Source organism: Mesoplodon mirus (assembly GCF_964341445.2).
Source record: "Mesoplodon mirus genome assembly, chromosome: 10".
In the NCBI taxonomy this organism is placed as follows: domain Eukaryota; kingdom Metazoa; phylum Chordata; class Mammalia; order Artiodactyla; family Ziphiidae; genus Mesoplodon; species Mesoplodon mirus.
In genome coordinates, this window is record NC_138986.1 from 12,191,749 (window position 1) to 12,213,936 (window position 22,188).

Sequence of the window (22,188 nt, forward strand, 5' to 3'; positions counted from 1 at the left end):
AAATCCAAACACCTTTTATTCCCCCTTAAGTCCAAGATGTAGGTGGAAGCTCATAAATCCAGACACCCTCTTAGTTTAAAACGTTTAAGTCATATGGACAGAGCAAGGAGAATTTTTGAAATCCAATGACCCTTTCATGAACTTTGTCATTAAAAACCTTCCAATATAATTAGGGGAAAATTAGTTTGAAATATTCTTTTTAAAGGGAGGTCCTTCATCTATCATCCTTTTAAGATATACTGCCATTCTCTGAAAGTTATTTACCAAAATAGAAAATGAATCAGTATACACTTATTATCTGGTATACAGTAGGTGTTATAAAATGAGCATAAGCATCTCTGTCACTAGAGATTCAAAAAACTTTAAAAATTCCACCTGTCTTACTTCTTCCCAGGGGACATTATTACGGATGACAGGAAAGGCATATATGACGACACAACTATGAGTTTTATTTGTTTATGCCTGTAGACAAGAGTAATGGATGATTGTGTAGGGTCTGTCTTTCAAAAATTTAGGTTTGCAATTTAAGCAATTAGATATAGCTCAAAGAAAAAAAAGACTAGCCTTTTTTTTGGTCATTATGTTTGCAAAATATTTTCCACACTAGCCTTTCAGGAGGGGCAGCCTAGAATTGAAAAGGGTGTCAACGGACTATTTTGGGTAAAATGTACTGATTTTAGTAGAGGGAAAACCATATGAGGTCAAACTGTTCATGTCCACATCCTCAACACACAGCCCTGTCCTGGAATATACTGGACACCCTGAAGTGTTCCACAAATGAATGCATGACTTAAAGATGATGAACTCAATCACTACATAACAGAAGAAAGAAGAACATGATTTAGTAGAAGAAGGAAGACAGGAGGAAATAATTAGAATTCGAGTCTGAAGGCATAATTTACTTGACATGTTTCTGCTGTGCTTATCCTATTTCTTCCTTCTCTCTGCCTTTAATCTCCTGGTGGCCAATGTTCGTGTCATGTGTGGGAGGGCGGCATGGACAGGAAAGTGTCAAAGCACTGGCCACCACGGCAGGCACCTGCTTCGTGTGTTGATCGTAATAAAAAAGGTGCTTAAAGATCATTAAGCCCAAACCCTCACTTCACAGATAAGGAAAGTAAGAAATCAAATGACTTGACTAAGGTCACTGACACAGCCAGCTGAGCGCAAGGAGTATTGTATCATTATTTATTGCTCTGGGGAGGAGGGGCTATGATGATGAATAAAACTTCTCATAGACCTGCCTGATATGAGCCCCTAACCCCCAACACGGTATCGAGTTTGTTTGGTTTGACCAGTTGATTGATTGCTTGTACATTGATTTTGACAAGAATGCCTGGAAAATAATGTTCTTAAAACCTTACTTTGCAGGCTTCCCTGGTGGCGCAGTGGTTGAGAGTCCGCCTGCCGATGCAGGGAACACGGGTTCGAGCCCTGGCCCGAGAAGATCCCACATGCCGCGGAGCAGCTAAGCCCATGCACCACAACTACTGAGCCTGTGCTCTAGAAGTCATGCTCCACAACAAGAGAAGCCACCGCAATGAGAAGCCCACGCACCACAACGAAGAGTAGCCCCCACTCGCCGCAACTAGAGAAAGCCCATGCACAGCAACGAAGACCCAATGCAGCTAAAATAAATAAATTAAAAAAAAAAAAGAAGCTCCATGAGGAAGGGGGCCAGGCTGGACTAGTTTTGCTCACAATTGTACCCCTTGCACCCTTCATTTGCTTTGCACATGGGAGGTGTATGATAAATATATGTTTATAAATTAACCTAATAGAAGCGAATATGAAATAGTATGAACATTTGGATAATGCCTCTGTATAAGTAAATACCAAATACTTGTGATTATAAAATTGATTAATCCTTTATTAGAAAAATAATTCACATGTTTAAGAAGGTGTCAACTACAAGTCTGGGAGGAAGTGGAAGGCAAGACATCCAGAGGCTTGAGGACAAAATCAGACCTTTCTTCCTCAGATCCGTCTCTGTTTCTGATTCCCTAAATTTTCCATTACTCTAAACCACAAGCTTCTGCAAGGCTCAGTGTGTTTTAATTAAACCCCAACGATGAACGCAGACTTTCCGAACTCCGTCCTGGTTTGCGCCCTTATGCTTCCAAGCAGGCTTTAAAGAAAACAGTGAGGAGGCCTGATACTCAACAAGGCCTTAGGAGTTTGCGTTACCCTCGCCCAGAACAGGACGGTGCAGAGAATTACCCTGAGGGCCTATAGTGGCACTTAATGATCATTCCCTTGCCTCCTGGGATTGGCATTTTGTTCTTTATTTGCCTGGTTTGTGTTCGCAGAGTTAAAGCTCTGTCTGTGTGACTCAGGCCATGAAAATGCTTGACTTGGCAACCCACGTGGCTATTCCCCACACGGGCCTCAGCCGAGGGCCCGGAGAAGCAAGAAGGCTGGCCCCGCAGCCCTCTCTGGTGGCGTCTGTAATGTCCCTGCGGCCCCTGCCAACAGCCACGGTGGAGGGAGGCTGCGAGGGGAAGCTGTGTCCTGAGTTAAACTCTCCTCCAAGAGGTGGCCTCACAAAACCGCATGGGATCCACGGGGAGACTTTCTTTCTTTCTCTTCTTCCTCCCTTCCTTTCTTTTCATTCTTTTTCTTTCGTTTCTCCTTTTCTTGATCCTTCCCTCCCTCTCTCCTCTCCCCCACCCTCCTTCTTTCCTTCTTTCTCTGTGGGTCTCTCTGTCTCTTTTTTATTTTTTTTAATTTTTTTTTTTGGCCTCACTGCGTGGCTTGCAGGATCTTAGTTCCCCAACCAGGGATCAAACCTGTGTCCTCAGCCGTGGAAGCGCGGAGTACTAACCACTGGACTGCCAGCGAATTCCCTCTCTGTGGGTCTCTTGTGAAAATGAAAAGAACAAAAATCTCAAAGAACTATTCAACTAGCAGACATTTCTTTGCGTCCCCTGGCCTTTCCCAGGTCCATCCCTCTCTCTAACTCAGCCCTTTGTTTTCCATGTAAGAGATACAGGTAGCTCTTATGCAAAAGTATGAAGAAACCAAGAGAAAATCAACAACTAACCGTTACAGGATTGTTGCAGTTATACTTTAATCTGACAAACATGGCCTGAGGGTTACCTGCATGGTCTCTGCAGATTACGTGGGTGTCACCCACAGGGCCGGTTAGTATCCTTGGCTACTGTGTAACAATCAAAGAGCTTGGTGAGATAATCTTGGTTCAGGACACTGAACCACATTATACTTGAAACATATACTATGAAATGACTTTTGGACTCTGAGCTCAATTATAACATTCGCTGAGTCTGCCAAGTTTACCATGTAGATAAGGAAAAAATACATAGTTTAAATATTAAACTATTCAATTTGAGGGGCAATCCCCTCCTCCTAAAGGTGGACCAAGAAACTAATTTGCAGCCTGCACACATTCATTTCACAGAGAAGAGTGGGTTTCAGCTAACAGGTCTCCAAGGCCATCATCCCAGTAATGGCATGGTCCCCATGCATGCCTCTGGGAACTGGATGGCTGGATTGCAGCCACAGGGCCATAAAGATAAAATTAAGGAAGTGAGTTGGTATCTTCATTTTAGTCCACTGGTTTGAAATTCTCAGGCCAGCATTAGCTGGTGAGTTTTAAAGGAGAATTCATGGTTTGGAAACAGCTCCAGGCTTGCTGCCTTTTCAGTGTGCAAAGTCATTCTTTTCCTGAGTGTTCATCATCTCAAATCATCCTCAGCATCCCAGCTCTGCACTCTGGGAATAGGTGCACCTTGTGGTAGGTGAATGCCAAGTGCTCAATCCAGGAAATTGTTATCGGAATGATTTACATGCATGTCCTGAGCCCCACTGGGCACTAAAGAGATGGCTGCTTGGCTAATAAATCTTGCATTCATCAACATTAATTAAGGTAATCTGAGTCTGCAGTCAAGCGTACACTTTTCAATGAGCAGCCAACTTCCCTTCTATTAAATTTTTAGGAGAATATATTACCAAATTCTGGGAAATAGCATCGGCAGGAAGCTGAGCTGGAGTAGGTTTAGGAACTCAGCCGTGTTAAGCTGCCTTCTCTGAACACATCCAGGCCGTGCGTGCACAGCAAGTCAGATGGTGTCACTGCTTCCAACGCCCTCGTGGTGGTCTCGATCCAGCCACAACCACTGGAAGGAGGACAGAGGACAGGCTCGGAGTCTGTGCTCAGAGGAAGATGTAAAATGAAGAAGAAACCTGGACCATGAGCTTTTGGAGACCGTAATCCAGTTGAGGGGGAAAGATGGCACCCATGAAAGTGGAAGTAACACTGCTGAACGGCAGGTGAGCCTGAACCAAAGGATAGGACAGAGCTTCAAGGAGGGAGAGACAAACGTGTGGGAGTGAAGAGGGAAGGTGGTGAGGATGCGAACTCCAGGCTCCGGACCTGCAGAGGAGGAGGAAGCGGGTACCGAGGGAGGCGGCGGGAGGAACAACGGCTTGAAGCAGCGGTCCTGTTGGGACATGGAGGGCCCTGAAGGTCAAGCTGGCAGTTGCCCTGGCCTCTCCTGGGCAACCCAGAGCACCAATGTTTTCTGAGGAAGGGGGAAGAAGAAACCACCGCCTTACAAAGGCTAATACAGAGGTTGAGCTGGATGGGAAGACGACACGAAAGCCCGGCAGTGGACAGATCTGTTAGGACACTGCAGTCATTGCTCAGGTCCGTGGTTTTGAATGTAGGGTGTGTATCCCGGGTACACCGACCTGATGCCCTGGGATGTGGGGAGAAAATATCAGAATTCTTACTTGTACCTACTTTTCAAATTCTCATCTTTTTTGAGTCTATTTTATGTATTTTAAATGAATAGACCCGTTTAATAGAAAATATGGATATTATGGACTGACTTGTGCCCAAATTCACATGTTGAAGCCCTAACCCCCAATGAGACAGTATTTGGAGATGGGGCCTTAAGGAGGTATTAAAGGTTAAATAGGGCTCCCTGGTGGCGCAGTGGTTGAGAGTCCACCTGCCGATGCAGGAGACATGGGTTCGTGCCCCGGTCTGGGAAGATCCCACATGCCGCGGAGCGTTATTTTGATAGGACCTTATTTTGGTAGGACCCTTATGAAAAGAGGAAGAGACACCAGACCTCTCTGTCTCTCTCTTTCTGCACACACACAGAAAAGAGGCTGTGTGAGGGTACAAGGAGGTGGCCGTCTACAAGCAAGAAGAGCCTCATCAGAAACCAACCCTGATGGCAACTTGATCTTGGACTTCTGGCCTCCAGAACTGTGAGAAAATAAAATTCTGTTCTTTAAGCCGCCCAGTCCGTGGCAGCCCTAGCAGATTAATACAGCACATAATACGTAAACAGTCAAAAATTGGAAGAGTGAATTGTACAGATTTCGTTAATGCGCGTGATCGTAAGAGCTTGGGGGACAGTGCTCTGGGTGCTAGGGTTCCGAGGTGAGAAGGCAGTGAGCGCTAAGAGCTTTTTCAGGGGACAAATAGGAACTCCGTGAGCCACTGGATATAGAAAATGAGAGGAAGAGAAGTGTGAACGAGGTCTCTGGGATTTTCAGTCTGGGGGAGGGGGAGAGCTATCTCTATCGCGTGGGAGATAAGCATGGCAAGAGTTGATCCCACGGGAGGGTCAGAGAAGCTCAAGGACCACAGCACTGGATGTCCTCCGAATGAGAAAGAGATACGGCCAGAGAGGGGAAAGGAAAACAGGGATTTCAGGGCCACAGAGGTCAAGGGAAAAGAGACTTTGGAGGAGGGCAGGGTGGGCAACAGTATCAAGGAGGTCAAGTGGAACGACCCCAAGAAATGTCTTGTGGAATTCCACAAGGAGGTCACTGAAGACGTTTAAAAAGTGACTCCGGTAGAGGGGAGAGGATGCAAGCTGGACTGTAGGGGGTTAAGGAGGGACAGATGGGGCGGAAATGAAGGCATCAGGTTATGTTTAGATTTTAACTGTTAAAATGTGTCAAAGTCAGAACGGCAGGGGGTGGGAGGTAAGCGTTCCCTTCATCTCCGACCCTGAGGAATTCCCTGTTACTAGTTAAACAGTGTTAAGTGGTAACGGGGGCTGGAAAGGTGGGACGTGGGGGTGAGGGGGGATGGTGAGGCAACAATAAAGTGCTCAGTCCCGTCCCAGAGCCTTCCAGACAGCTCTGGCTTTGTGTGTGAGTTTGTGTGTGGGACAGAATACAAGACAGAGCCAGACGGGACACATACTTCTCAAACCCATACGCGGATTAGAAGTCTGGAAATTTCTCCCAAATTGCATACCTTATTTGATAGTTGAATGTCAGAGGATCTGACACAAAGGGCGGGAATAAATGGCAGGAAGAGGCTGGCGTTCCTTTGGGCAGCTCGGCCCCCAGCAATCGGACACCCAGGAGACACCATCTCTGTATTCTGCCTTTGCCTGGGTGCAAAATTGCTTACTATCCGTTTCACAAGTGTGCAGACAAATTGAAAGTCCCATGGGAGAACTAATGAATCCTTATAGAATTCTTTGAGATCCACAGATGAAAGGGACTGTTTAAGTACAAAGTATTATGAGCTAACAGTGGAGCACACTGAACGAACAGGATTCTCCCAGAGAATAAACTATGTCCTGGGAATAAATTCAGTAATTGTGGAAAATGCGTTAAACATTCTAGGTGAAAAGCCATAATTACTGATAACTCTTCAGCTGGCAATCTTCCCAATTCTGGAATTATCTTATTAGTTCACATCCTGGGATGTTTGTGGACCTCATACAGAATTTCAACATCTGTTTCATAGAATCATTGACTCTCAGGTCTGGAGGGGTCACCTGATCCTGACACCCCTTTGCTCATTAAATGCCCTCTGTGATATCTATGAAAAAAATGGCAGCCCACCCCATGCTCAATTTCTCCAGCTGGGCACTGATTAGCCCCCATTCTCACTTTCTTCTGTCTAAAGATAGTTTTTTCTTTCTTTTTTTTTTTTTTTGCGGTACGCTGGCCTCTCACTGTTGTGGCCTCTCCCGTTGCGGAGTACAGGCTCTGGACGCGCAGGCTCAGCAGCCATGGCTCACGGGCCCAGCCACTCTGCGGCATGTGGGATCTTCCCGGACCTGGGCACGAACCCATGTCCCCTGCATCGGCAGGTGGACTCTCAACCACTGCGCCACCAGGGAAGCCCTAAAGATAGTTTTAAAAGTCCTTTTTACCACCTTTTGCATCTTTGCAAGCCAAGGTTCATTTAAGGCTTCCGCTGTCCTAAATTCCTTCTCATGTTCATCCTTGGTTATTCACTCTTCTCTATGGTTTTGCACATCTTTCAAAATTCTGATCCCACTGGTGAGGCCCCACATTTTCTGCAATCATGACTTAAAATTGTTTGTGCAGATGTGCACACACTCACCCAATGGTTTTTTGTGCACAGTGACTTGCCTAAACTCAAAAAATAAAGCCTGACATGACTGCAGGGTCAATATGATTCCTATAAATTCTCAGAGAGTGGTTCAGCAGGTCACTTCACGTTACGCTGAAGAGGTCTTCTTGAGATCGATGGAACTGATGTTACAGTATCAGTCCCTGGCTCAAGCCAACAATGAACTGTTTGTACCAGAGAGCGTAACTGGTTTGCATAAAGTAATGATGGGACTCGGGACTGGCTTCCCATGCAGACCCAAGGCCTCCTGCCAGCGCCCTCAGTCATGACAGGGTGAGGCGGAGCGTGAGTGGCTCAGAACAATCGCTGCATGTGGGCCTCTGGAGAAACAGATCACAGTAGCAGCCACACAGGGAGACCTCAGGCTGGCGCTCTGCTGGGAAGAAAAGACAATGACGGAAAGAAAGACAGGAGCCAGGAGAAATACGGCCTCATGGAAATACTTCTTGGCTAAGGGAGGGGAAGAGGGGTGATATACAAAGAAACACGGGAGGAATATTCAGCAATTACTCAAGGTGTGCCTTTCCGCAGTCTCGTCCCATATTTGGACCCCCAGGTGGACATCCAGTGTGTGCTTTTTTTTTTTTAATAGTTATTCATTTATTTGGTTGCTCTGGGGCTTAGTTGTAGCACGTGGGACCTTCGTTGCTGCGTGCGGGATCTTCATTGTGGCACGTGGGATCTTTAGTTGTGGCATGCGGACTCTTAGTTGCGCCATGTGGGATCTAGTTCCCTGACCAGGGATCGAATTTAGGACTGCGAAGTCTTAACCACTGGACCTCCAGGGAAGTCCCCATCCAGTGCATGTTTAAGGAGAGTCTTAAACCTTTAGGTATGTGTATTATGCCTGGGGGCAGGGAGATTGCAGGCAAGAATGTGCACATGTGCACATGAGTGTCTGTCTGGAAGGGAGGGCTGCCTGTAGGCCAGGGTGGGGCTGGCATGTGCTGGTTTATTCCCCCTTGGCTCAGAGGTTCAGGTAGGGGGAAAAGTACAGGTGGGGTGGAGTAGGGTATGTACCCATTGCAAAGGTAGGGATCTACCCCTGAGGTGCACACTCCTGAAATCTCGTTCAGAGAGGTAACAAAAGGGGTGAGTCTGCCACACATGAAAATAGATGCCCAAGTGTTTACACTCTAGAATTTTACAGTGCAAACCAGGAGGCAGCTCCTAATAATGTGGCAACAAAACAGTAAATGTTGAAGCTGTGGCCTCTCAGCAGGCATGAAAAAATGGTTGATCTTGGATCCACGGGCAGCCATGAATACAATGAGGAAGTCATAGAGGAGGAATTATCCAAAACGGAAGTTTCAAGGTCACAGTGAATTTTTCTTCTTATCCAAACGCCACAGTCTCAGGAATGCCATTCCGTGAGCACAGGCTGTGAAATTCCACAAAAATGGAATTCTCTCCACATGGGATCCTCAGTTCACTGAGGTTTTCACCCCACATTTATTTGTGGGGGGAGCGGCTGAGGGGAGCTCTTGAAATTCAAGTTCTTCCCAGAAAGAGTGTAGAACTGACCAGGCATCCCAGCTCATCTGAACCCAGGCCTCTTTCATGTATTTGACAAAAAGAGCTAACTCTCTAAGAACATTTTCACATTAGCCACGTATTTAACTTTAATGTTCATATAACAGTTCAATGGGATATTTACCAATAACAAGAAATTTTAAAAGAGCGCTTTCAAAAATAGGAATTCAGGCAAAATACTACTCCCCACATGGGTGAAAAGGAGGCACACTCTTCTCAATCAACCTCAAAGATCATCCTGTTTGGGGGGGAAGGAGTTATATTTTTTTCTACTCAGAAAAATTATTTGAAATAATCTGATGTGGTTTCACAAAATTGGTTGGATCCATCGCTAACAAATGGCTCAAGAAACACTGTCATGTTTCAAGAGAAAAGTAAAACTGTTATATGGGGGATTTCCCTGGTGGCGCAGTGATTGGGAGTCCACCTGCCAATGCAGGGGACACGGGTTTGAGCCCTGGTCCGGGAAGATCCCACATGCCACAGAGCAACTGGGCCTGTGTGCCACAACTACTGAAGCCTGCGCGCCTAGAGCCTGTGCTCCGCATCCGCAGCGAGAGAAGCCACTGCAGTGAGAGGCCCGCGCACTGCAACAAAGAGTAGCCCCCGCTCACTGCAACTAGAGAAAGCCCACGTGCAGCAACGAAGACCCAATGCAGCCAATAAATAAATAAATACATTTATAAAAAACAAACAAACAAACAAAAAAACCCTGTTATATGGCCATGATGTCGTGGGTGTAGGAACGAAGGTGTGTGCAGGGACAATGCAGGAGGCTGCCGCCCAGTGCTGGGGGCCCCAGAGCGGCTGCCCGGAGGGGCTGACACGTGACTGAGTCTTGCAATGCAGGCAGGGGAGGAGGGGGCGAGAGATCGTGCCAGACAGAGAACAGCGACGGCAAAGGCACAGAGGGACCCAACAGACGGTGGGTCCAGGAGTGAGGAAGGGGCCTCGCGAGATGAGGCTGAGGGTGGGGGTAGGGAAGGGCCACAAAGCCCTTGGAAGCCAGGCTGGGAGGCTGGATTTAATCCTGGGGGAGACAAGGGCCTTCCCGGGGAGTGACGTGGCTGGACATGCATCTAATTTTAGGTGGAAGGTGGTAAAACTAAAAACTACAGCAGGGCAGGGAGATTGACCAGAAGGTTAACATAATCAGCCAAACACGAGCAACAGAGAGCAAATGAGTCAGCAGAAGACTTTTTTTTTTTTTTTTTTTTTTTTTTTTGTGGTACATGGGCCTCTCACTGCTGTGGCCTCTCCCGTTGCAGAGCACAGGCTCCAGACACGCAGGCTCAGCGGCCATGGCTCACGGGCCCAGCCGCTCCGCGGCATGTGGGATCTTCCCGGACCGGGGCACGAACCCGTGTCCCCTGCCTTGGCAGGCGGACTCTCAACCACCGCGCCACCAGGGAAGCCCAGCAGAAGACCATTTTTGACACCAACTTCTTTGTCTCTCTATACATGAACCCGTGTGACACCACCCTCTGTGCCCCGTGGAAGCTGACTCTATGTTCATTTTGAAAACAACAAAGGGAAGGGAGTCCTGTTTGACATTTTTGGCGGGGAGCTTGACCTTTCAAGCTGAACCACTTATTATCCGATTTTCTTTTCCATCAGAATCTTTGTGGGGGGGGAGGGGCAGTGCCGAGAAGGAGCGAACGAGAAGCTTCTGTATGGGGGAGCTGGGGGCACAGAAGTGCACTGCTAACCTCTCCACACCAAGCATTTTACTTCTCCTAGACATCTGAAAAAATCTTGACTTTCATACCAATGCAGGCGAGGCATTTCTAATCGCTCTGCTAACTTCAGGACAGCCTGCTCATTAGGAGCCGGGGAAGAGGGCAGGTACCAGCTGGTAGCAAATGGAATTCACTACTGACCTTAAATTTAAACGAGATCCATGAAGAGGAAGAACTTCATATTCTGCTAGACTTCGAAGCTCCATTATCTTCCGAGTCATTCTGTCCTGGAAGAAAACAGCAAGTGGGCTCGTTAAATTACTCGTATGTGAATGATCGATTCACACTGCATTAAACGAAGAGCTGACATTTCATGGACAAGACGAAGTACAGTTCAGAACGAATTACTACTGTGACGATGCATGCAAAAGCCTGATTTCTGAAGTTTCATTTATGCAGATGACAGATCACCTGACTGTCCATTTTGGTGATCAGGTCAGCTAAAGCGTCATTTAGTATTGCTGCACGACAGTAGCAAGAAAGGGTTATAAAGAGAAAAGGTTGCAGGTCCTGTAGTTGATTCAGACTCTGCAGCTGAGATACGTTTTCAGTGAAATGTTATCTCCTTGCTGGTTAATACGATCCAGCAAATGTAAAATGAAGGGGTTTAAAGTTCATATTTGTGATCACAAAGTCTTGGGAACGGGTAGGATTCTCCTTCATAGATGAAGAAATAAGATCCAGAGAAGCTGCCCTACCCACAGTCTAGTGGCCAGTTACTGATCGAACCACAAGTTCTTCGACCAGTGCTCTTTCTGCTACATCAGACTTCATTTAGGTGTCGGCGTTCTGAAACAACACCTCTTATGAAGACTTCTGAGTCACAAAACACTTTAAACGTCACGCTGATTTTAAACTTATTTTGTAGTCTTTTAAAATGCGGAAATCATTTTCATTTTTTGCAAAGAAATTCTAATAATGAGTTCGTCTCTACTTTTCATGGAGAAATGAGTCCCACTAGGGTATGACAAAACCAACTCTCCCCATGACCTTCCCCTATTTTCAGCCAGAGGCTGGCCTGGGCTAAACCCTAGAAGAAATTGCTCTCCCTGAAGGGCTATCTGTCCCTGGCTCCATGGCACTTGGAAAATCTCGGAGTGCTGAGTGGCTGGAGGCCTCAGGCTGATGGACTTCAAACCTCTCATTACTTAAAGAAAGTGCAGTGCAGTTCAGATCATCAATTAAAGGGTGAGCCAGTTGGAGAAAACCAGAAAGAAACATGTGTTAATTGAACATCTGTTGGCACTAGGCCCTGTGTTCTCTGCTTTAAATACATGATCTCATTCTGTTCTCACAACTGTCCCACAGGTATGCCTGGGCACCTCTCCATTTCACAAATTTTACAAATGAGGCTGGGTTCTTTGGTTCAACTAGTATTTACCTGAGCATCTGCTACCTGCCAGGCACCAAGGTGGGTGGTCAGTCTACAAAGGAGAAATGGATAAGCTCCGCCTCCTGCCCACAGTGAGATCACAGTCTAGCAGGGATGGGGCAGCGGGGAGTCAAGCAAGTTAGTCAGAACTATGTTGTTCCAACAGCAGCTTGTAGCCAACTAGATAGAAGATCATGAAACCAGTTTCGTGGGTCTTGAACAGCACTCAAAATAAATAAATGAACAAAGTAGAACAGAATAGCACAGAACGGAAAATATCAGAGAGCATGGAGTAAAGGTAAGGCAACTCACATGGATATATGTCTACATCTCTGTATCAATCATATATATACATCTGTGTGTGTTGATTTGCAATGGAAAATATATTTCCTTTTGTAGGTGATGGTGGAAAAAATTGTGAAAGCTGTCAAGTTACAGAGCAAAGTGACAAGCGCTCTGTTAGAAGGTCATGCAACATGGGAAGCACACACAGGAGGGAGCGTCTGCCTGCAGATTAATTTGCACTTAGCTCCAGAGTAAGCTGGGGACAATTTTGGTTCCTCACCAAAGACAGGTCTCTTAAGGATGGGATGCCCACATCTAATGCTCAAAGCTAGGAAGAGCTTGAGAAGGGCTGGGGTGAAGTTTCCAGGACTAGAGAGGAAACGAGAGTAGAGGCCCTTCTCCCACAGTCTGGGAAAGGTGGCACCCATGAAGCCACAAAAGGCACAATGACACCAATGGAGCCAGACTCAAGAAGAGGGCATTAAACCTCAAGGAGATGGAACCCCAATCTAGCCCGAATTGCTAGAACTGTGGAAGCTGCTGGAAGGTCTCTCAATTCCCAGCATCCCACTGTGAAGAGAGTGTAGGAGAGTGTGGAAGGTGGAAGCCAGCGAGCCAGAAGTGGGTTCCTTTAAATGATCTTAATCTCAAGAACAGCGCCTCCTTTGGGATGACAGGTTACTGCGACCTTCCTTAGCAGGATAAAAAAGTTACTCAGTTTTCTTTTCTTTTAACACAACTTCCTTCAGCCATATTCTAGATACCATGCTTACAGGTTGAGGATTTGTGGCAGTCCACTGGATGGCCACGCGGAGATGCTTTCTCAGGTGTCTGAGTATGGACTCAAGGTGAGAGAAAAAAGATCTTCCTGTAGAGTAACCTGAGTTCCTCATGTTGTAAGCCTCTCTGATGTGGGTTTAAGAGACTATGTAGTAAGACCTAGCTCAGGGCGGCAGCTAAATTCACTGTGTCATTTTGGTGACTTGGTTATTGCATATTTATTTTTTAACAAGCAATGACATGAGATAATGTCAAGATTAATTATCTTATCCGTTATTTAACCCATATTTTTTTGTGGTACAGACTTATGTGATGGTGACAAGCACTGGGTACTATACAAACTAAACAGCCCCAGAAATGTATAGAAAAGTAATGAATAGATGTTTATGTTTTATGTTTCTTCACCCAACACCTGTGTCTTTAATAAGTTCCTCTTCACTACCGGCTGAGTAGAGAGTACTAGCACATGCTGAAAGCAGGAGAAATAATTAGGGTAGGATTTTTTATTCTATTAAAACAGAGATAGTTCATATGAAAGCATTTCATGAACTAAATGTTACTCTGCAAGTATTCGCCATTTTAGTTTTTATTATCATTATTATTATCAATGCTAATAAGCTATTATCAGGTAAAAAATGTAAAGTATTAGTACCCACAAGTAAATGAAATTATATTTGATGGATCCTGAGTATGATGTTTTTCACACCTTTTTATTTTTACACCAAGGACTCAGGTTTAACATTTTCAAGAATCAAGATTAATAACAAGACAGAGAGTTTAATAAGTAATCATTCTTCATAACAGAAGTATGGATGGACTTTTTAAGTTTTCTTTTTCTTTATTTTTTTGGCTGCGTCAGGTCTTAGTTGTGGCGTGTGGGCTTCTCTCTAGTTGTGGCGTGCATTTTTGTTTATTTTTCTCTCTCTCTAGTTGTGGCGTGCGGGCTCCAGGGCACGCGTGCTCTGTAGTTTGTGGCATGCGGTCTCTCTAGTTGTGGCACGCAGGCTTAGTTGCCCCGTGGCATGTGGGATCTTAGTTCTCCAACCAGGGATCAAACCCGCGTCCCCTGCACTGGAAGGTGGATTCTTTACCACTGGACCACCAGGGAAGGCCCTGGATGGACTTTGATTAATAAATATGATCTTCACCGTACAGACGGAGAAGCTGATGCCTTTCCCAGCATCACGTGATGGCAGAACCAGAATAAAAAGGCAGACCCTGTCACACCAGAGCCCGTGCACTTTAACGTCTAAGCTTGCTCGTGATTTTGGTTTTGGGTTTGCTTTTTCTTACAGAGCCGTAGCTGATTTCTGTTCTTTGTCCAGAAGAGAGATGATCATATGTAATGTAGTGATTATATATAAGCACAAACGTCACAAAATGGTGTCAGAGAATGAAAATCTCTCCTTGAACATCAGCCAGACAACTTCAACCTTTCCATTGCTAGTCTAGATTCAAAAGAAGCTTTTGGCTTCTTAGCCTTTTAAATTATTTCTATCTTTAGGTTTTACCATGTTTCAATTAAAATTAGGTGTTATCACTATGTTTGCAAAAAAAAAAGTCTCAAAATTATAGCTAACACAAGGTAACTTGTGAGCGAGTGTGTGGCTGGTAGAATTTAACTTAAATAATTTAAGTCCTACTTAAAGGTCATTCAGTAGATAAATTATAAGGAGTTAGAGGAAGTATCTACAGTTTTTAAAAGTATTAAAAGGTATATTAAATATTTTTAAACAGGCAAATTAAACTTTTGAATCTAGAGATGAAGCACAATTGAGTGACAAAACTATTAAAAGTTAAACACAGGAAAGTGGTCACCACAGAAGGGGCTGGGGGAATGCAGTAGTACAGTTCTGTTTCCTGGCTTTGCTAATTCATTAAGCCATACACTCAATTTGTGTGGTTTTCTGTATCTGTGGAGGTTTTTATCGGGGGGTGGGGGGCGGGAAGAGGACTCTGATGGTACCAGCCCCATCTGTGGGGAGAAAGTCTTTTTTGTTAGGGGTGGGGCACGGCTTATGGGATCTTAGTTCCCGGCCCAGGGGTTGAACCCAGGCCCCTGGAGTGAAAGCATCAAGTCCTAACCACTGGAGCGCCAGAGAATTCCCTTTTTTCTCTTTTAAACTAAAGAGGGATTTACATAATGAAATCATTTGCTTGAAATAGGGAACTAAGAATATAATAATCAACTGTTATTTCCAGGTCTGGTAGGACAAAAAGAATGACAATTTAAGCCTACGTTCCCTTCATTTGTTATACAAATGCCACGTTTTGAGGGGCTCTGGTGCAGTGTACCTGTGTCAGTCACTGAGTGGTCTTAGGTAGTATCGGGCTCCTTCTAAGAATGTGTTCAAAATGATTTCGATGGCAAGTAAGTCTAATCGATTGTACCAACAGCTGGAGGTTTTATGAGCTTTGGAACGAAATTTTTAAGTAGATGGTATCCAAAAGGCACAAGTTCTTCAGCTTTATTTCTTGCTTTCAGGTTTTAATCAAGTTCAGAGCAGCTCCAGATCTCCTCCCCCACCAGGAATAGTCAAGATAATCCCCAGGTAAATTCTAGCAAACACCAATCCAGGGCCGGCAGTCCCGTTCACTGCCCAACACCTGGGTCCGGGCTCCCAGCCAGCGCTGGCGAAGGCCTGTTCTGTGCCTCTTGGCCTGGCTCTGCAGGCGGGGGAAAAGCACAAGCAGAGGACACAAGCCATGCTGAACCCTCCCAGTTCTCCAGGCTCTCACTTCGCTCCTTTTTCTGTAGCTGAATAAAACACTTCTCCCTTTTCTGTTTATTTGCACAGAGGGCTGTTTAACCTAGGAGCACAAAGAGTGGGGTGAAAGCTACAACCACGTGGCCGAGAATGATTTCCAATCACAATAAACACGCCCAAAGAGGGAGGAAGATTGTAAGCGATCTATTTCCTTTCTAACATTCTTTAAAATAAATGCAGGGCCCTGGAGGAGCCAGCCTGACATGTTTCCACGAGATGAATAAGTGTGAGGAAGCACAGATCCTTGTACACTACCTGCGGTGAGCCCAGGCCCCAGGCCAGGCCACAGTTCGGCAACTGGGTCCCCAGTGCCTGAGTATCTGGAGATTGTCTACAATGCAGTCGTCTGGGCTGCTTTCCCTTCCGTGAGCCCTTGGCAGTCTGACATGTAAGAAGATGCTCTTCTCTGACATGTTCTGCAGAGCCTCCTGCATCCCCCGAACTGAGTCTCTGGCTGCTGAGAAGCTCTGTGACGGTTTACCCCAGCCATGGCAGACCATGCCACAGCGGAGAGCAAGCCTAAGCTACGCTGTGGTCTGTTGCCTTTGGAAGCTATTTCCCCTGAAGCATGTGAGCAAAATCCACACCAATTTTAAAGCAACATGTGACTGTTGTGAAAGAACATATGGAACTATATTCTCTTCGTCTGCTTCCGTGAGGCCATTCCTTCTAAAGGCTGAATCTACGTGGCTTTCTGCATTACTCACTCTGAACAAGATGCAAAAACGCCCAGCACCACGGCGAGGGACACATTACACACTAGGAGGCCTTAAAACATCACCACTAGGGCTTCCCTGGTGGCTGCAGTGGTTGAGAGTCCGCCTGCCGATGCGGGGGACACGGGTTCGTGCCCCGGTCCGGGAAGATCCCACATGCCGCGGAGCGGCTGGGCCTGTGAGCCATGGCTGCTGAGCCTGCGCGTCCGGAGCCTGTGCTCCGCAACGGGAGAGGCCACAACAGGGAGAGGCCCGCGTACCGCAAAAAAAAAAAAAAAAAAAATCACCACTAACAAAACGCTGGATTCTCCCATTGCTGTCAGAAGGCAGGATAAGAGCATAATCTAAGTCCTTTAAAGGGAGAAAAACTTCTCTCATTCTTAACATGAAAAGACACCCCCTACCCAACATACATCTAACACTAATGACCTGGCTATAGGAGGGCTCCCGTCAGATGACTTAACTTTGCTAGTCTATCAAGTTCCCATCCTAAACACCTTCCTTTGTGGCTAAAAGCAGGAGTCTGTGAATGCACTGAGCTGAAGGCCAAGGGGGACATACAGTAGCTTTACAGGGTGACCTGTTATTACTAGTGCTGCTTCTTAGATTTGTGCAGTGCACAACCTGTGAGGCCACGTGTGGCAGCCCTGATTATAATTCTGATGTCAGAACACACTCTTTCCTTGTGTATCTGCATATTATTTATATTACAAAATGAATATGTATATTACATATTCTATGTAAATCAGTTCCTTCTATCCTATGTCCACATAAATCTTATTGGTTAGTCAACTCTTAGTTTCATTGTTCTAAACCAACATCAATAAGTTAATTATGCTTAGTGCCCAAGTGTTAAGAACTCCTTTCCTTTTCATCTCTGAATATAAATCTAGTTGAAAGTCAGACTTAGTTTCACTGGAGGCAAAAGTGATCTTTGATTTCCCCCTCCCATTCCACTGGTCACCAAAAATTGGGCTAGGTGTTAACGCTGCCTTATAAATATTTCTCAAGTCTCCACACTCTCGGGCCTTCTAATATTTCCTCCAGATCATTACAGTTGTCTTCTAACTGGCCTTCCAACTTCCAGTCTCTCTCAATGAATCTGTCACATGATAGCCAGAGTTACGTCCTCAAACACAGATAGCTTTAGATCATTCTTGTTTAATGGCTCTATATTCCCCAAGAGGTAAAGTCCAGACAAATTGCTGTGATGTAGGACCAGTTTATAGTCCAATCAGCTCATCAGTCTGGGCTAAAATAACTTCCAATACCACCCAACATCCATTCAGGCATCCATTCAATGAAAATTCACTGGGCCCTCTTAAAAACACAGTGGGATTCAGTAAGACTGAAGAAAGTCAGTAAAACCCATTCCCTGACCTCAGGGTACAGACACCTGGGCAGGAGATACAGGCGTATAAATAAGTAATTATAATCGACCATCATAACTGCAATTTGGCCCCAATCCGGTGCACCGTCTCATATTCAGTGAATTCCCACTCACCCATTTTCAAACCATGTTGAATTTTTTGCTATTTAGAACTGTGCCAGGTTCTTTCCTACCTGCATAGCTTTACTTCATCTCCAGGGTTTGGAATGCCCTCCCTGAGCCTCTGCCCAGTGAATCCCTATTCCTCCTTCAAGACTCTGCCCAGTATCCCCACCTCTGTAAGGCCTTCCCTGAAACTCCCAGGCATAACTGTTAGCTTCTTTTTTAGGGCTGCCTCTTCTTGGTTTATACCTCTACTCTAGCAAATTCCTACATCGTGCTGCCATCGTTGTTTAAATGTCTGTGCTTTCTACTACTTTGAGGGCAGCCCCTATGTTTTAAGGACTTGTGGCTTTTCTAGCTCCTCACCTACCACTTGGCACACAAGTGGATTAGGAACTAAATGCAGAGCGGCAAAGGTCAGCCAGAGAAAACTGGCCCTCAGAGGGAAGGGCCTGAGGCAAACCCCACCTAAATCAGTCACCCCTTGCGTGCTGTCCAAGCCCCTGCCTCACTCCTGTCTGCTTCCTAGTGTGGGGGAGGATGGGTTCTTTGTGTCTGAGCTCATCCTAGGCCACAAAGGGCTGCAGTCTCAACAGGGGGCGGAGTGGGGTAGCAACGGGGAAAGGACTGCATCACTCTGAACAAGGTTGATTCTTTGGGCTGCAGTGGATCTTTGCTGTGTACAGCAGCCAACTCCAGTATCTTTTGCTTCTTTTGATTTTGGTAACCAAGAATCTGGGCTCCATGGAAGTGGCTTCTAGAAGTGGTAAAGTTTGCCTGGAACCAATATATTAAGGCTACTGAAGTAAATATGAAAGAAGAAATGAGGAACCCATATTTGAAATTAAGTACAAATGACCTTCCTTCTTCCCTCCCTCCCTCCCTCTCTCCCTCTCTCCCTCCTTTCGTTCCTTCCTAAATGTGGAAAAACTAACTTATATGACTGGTAGATGTCATTTTTATATATCTGAATACATTATTAAAGAGTCCATTAAAAAATCCATTTCCACCAAGTGAAATTAATTAATTTTAGAGTCATTCATTTTGTCTTCCCACAAAAGAGAGTAAGATGTGAAAGTTGCCCTCAAGAAATTCACAGTCTGGAGGCCACATTTAGTTCATTGATAGCCCTGCCTTTTCCCCCAGAGTGAGACATTTCACTCCATAGATAGTTCTTATGGAGGAACTTTAATTAGTTGATCAATTAATTAGCCCACAACTCTCTCTAGGCTAAAGTTGGTGACTTTTCCAAGAAAAGTTACTGAACTGAAGCCCAAACAATAGAAAACTAGACTAGAGTGTGTATGTCTGCAGATTAGCGTCTGTATACAAATATTCATAAATACAAAGACAGGGGGCTGAACATGACACAGACATTTCCCACTGCCATGGCCGCCATCCAGATCAGCCAAGGGGCCGGGGGGCAGGTGGAAATCGCTGCTGCTCACCTGGCCAAAGGCAGTGGTGGGGAGCATGGTTTCCTCCCCAACAACTGGGGTCTTGCAGCTCATCCTCCCCATGACCTGGGGATTCCCTTCACTCTGCCTCTTTCTCCATGGATCCTGGGGGAGAAGAACCTTCCATGCCTGATCCAGACCTCAACCTGCTCCTTTAATAGGTTCGTTAGGGAACCACGGACCGAAACCACCCTCCTTGGCCAGGCACCATGATAACCACTTGCATGAGCTGTCTCACAACAGGAGGTCCCAATAAGGAACATGGTGTTGCAGCCAAACACCAACCGGGAGAAATCGGGAGGGGTCCAAAAGAGGGAGGAGACACCAGCCCATAATACTGCCCTGACAACAGCCCAGAATCCTTCACGCTGGACTCCATCTTGGCTGAGAATTTCATGTGCCACCAGGAAGGACCCTGAGTCAGACCAAATACGGGCCAAGCAAGATGATTGGCCAGAGACAACCTGGAAACTAACACCATCAGCATGCAACCTGAGACTGCGAGCCACAGGGCAGAGCAGTTCTCCTGGGTTCCCTACCCTGCTGCCCTCCACACGGGCGCCCCTTCCCAATAAAGTCTTTTGCTTGGTCAGTACTTGTGTCTTCTCGGACAGTTCATTTCTGAGTGTTAGACAGGAGCCCGCTCTCGGGCCCTTCCTGCAACAGGTTCAATTCCTGGTCCTCCCATCTCACCAGCAAAGGCACGGAATACAGGCTTGCCCCCTCCTTGAAATGGTCTGATGTGATCCCAAGAGGCTCCAAAAAACCGGGTGTTATTTCTACTCCTTATTATACTAACTCCATCTTTTCTCCTCTGGAGGTCACAGCAGCCCTGGGTGCAGGGTCTGTGATGGGCCAGCTTTTGGGTCCTGAAGCCTCAGTAAATTGGCTTTGTGGGGTATATCTTCATTTCACAAAAGAGAAGCTGGAATTCAGAGTGGCTTACCCAAAACTATTCAGTAAGTCAAAGCCATTCTGGTAAGTTATGAGGAAAACCAAAGCTATGTTGTTAAAGTTTGAGAAAAGCACATTCCAGAGCCGTGGTTTTCTCCTCTGCACGGCCAAGGGCCAGATAAAGCACAATTTGCCTCCATTTCTTTTCTTGAATGAAGTAAACAACACCAATTTTGAATTCATTATGTCAAATTAACTTCAGAGAAACGAGGAACACAGCCCAAGAAAGTACCATTAGGGAAAAAAAGCTTCAAAACTACCGATCTGCCGTATGCAAACCCACAGTCTTCCAAACTGAAGGCGGCGTTTGCCCAGAGAGCAATTTCATCTTGCAGAGACAACCCTGTCCTGGGGCAGGAAGAATTTGAGTAAAAAGGCGCAAGCATCAGCATAAGTCCCAACTTCAAAAGAAGTATAATCACCATTTCCGGAAACTCTCTCCTTCCAGATCAACAGGGTCCCCAGGTTGAAGATGAGCCACCTCCCATCCCCAGAGTTTCCCCCAAACCACACATTCCTCTTACTGTCCTCGGCAGTCATTTGCATACGTTCTAACCTAAACTGGGGCCATTTATAAAAGGGCTTGTGTTTAACTTTATTCAATTCCAGTGCTTTCTTCCAGCTACCCAATCTGTACGTAATTAAAATCATATTGAGGCAAATGTTGAATGGTATGAAAAGTTTTACCATATGTATACAACTGACTAGCTGTAGAATTTGGCATGTCTGCAGTTATCCCATTAAGAGGGGCGAGCCTGGCTTATTTTGGAGTATACGTTATATGTTTTGGATCGGTCCTGTTTTTTTACTTCTATTAAGGCTGTCTGTGATGCTTAACCCTTTGTCAACGGTTGCCACATATGTGCTCCTGCATTGCAACAATGAGGACCACTGAATGCTGACTCAAAAATTATTTGGCTCCTTTGAAAATTTTCCACTTTCTGAACCCAAATTAGCTTTCTCAGTCTTGACAACAAAGGCTGAGCAGATACTATCAAAGCCTCTGGGATAGGGTGGAACTGAAGGGAGAAAACGCAGATGGAATCATCGCTTCCAAATCCTAAAGGCAGAGGGCACTCCTTAAAGCTTGACAGAGGTAATTTTAGGACAAAAAGAGGAAGTACTGTGCTACTGTAGATAATAAAAATATGAAACTTATGTCCCACGAGGGAGCAGATAAAGTATAAAGGGATTCAAGAAGGAGTTAGCAAAGGTCATGCTGACAGATCCACCTTTGAAGAACATTCCAGACATTCTGAGACTGAGACCAGAGAAGGAAAACCTACCTTTCCACCTTATCACATGCCCCATTCCACCCACCCTCCTGCACAACCATAAAAAACTGGAGGCCTTTGTCGAGGAAGAATTCTAGCTGGATGGGCCTCTGGTCTGATTCTCCAGGTCACTGTACTCCTACTTGAGGTAATTTGTAGTTAGTATAGTTGCAAAGTTGCAATTTTGCTTTAAGATATTCTTCAGTATAGATTTCAGAATGAATTAAAGCCTCTCTTAACATGTGACGTGAAGAAACACATGTTCTTAATCTGTGGGTTTTAAATTGTTTTCGAATTACATCAATGAGACATAGCCTCAAAAGAAGAATCAGGCCACCAACCCTCAAACACTAGAGTATAAGAGCAGTGTAGGATAATACTACTTTCCACAATGTCTTACAACAAATCAAGCGTTAACGTTCTTTGAAAAGGGACCTTCA

The 22,188-nt window shown here is 45.5% G+C and overlaps 1 protein-coding gene across 1 annotated transcript in view; it reads right to left on the bottom strand.

Annotated features, from left to right (window-relative positions):
* The window catches only part of LOC309811072 (uncharacterized protein), a 49,524-nt gene that overhangs the window by 15,180 nt on the left and 12,156 nt on the right, over positions 1 to 22,188 (bottom strand). Inside the window, exon 2 of the mRNA XM_082633586.1 lies at positions 10,792 to 10,877. Coding sequence (XP_082489712.1) covers positions 10,792 to 10,871 — 80 coding nt within the window. The 5' untranslated portion in view covers positions 10,872 to 10,877. The remainder of the gene's footprint in view (positions 1 to 10,791; positions 10,878 to 22,188) is intronic.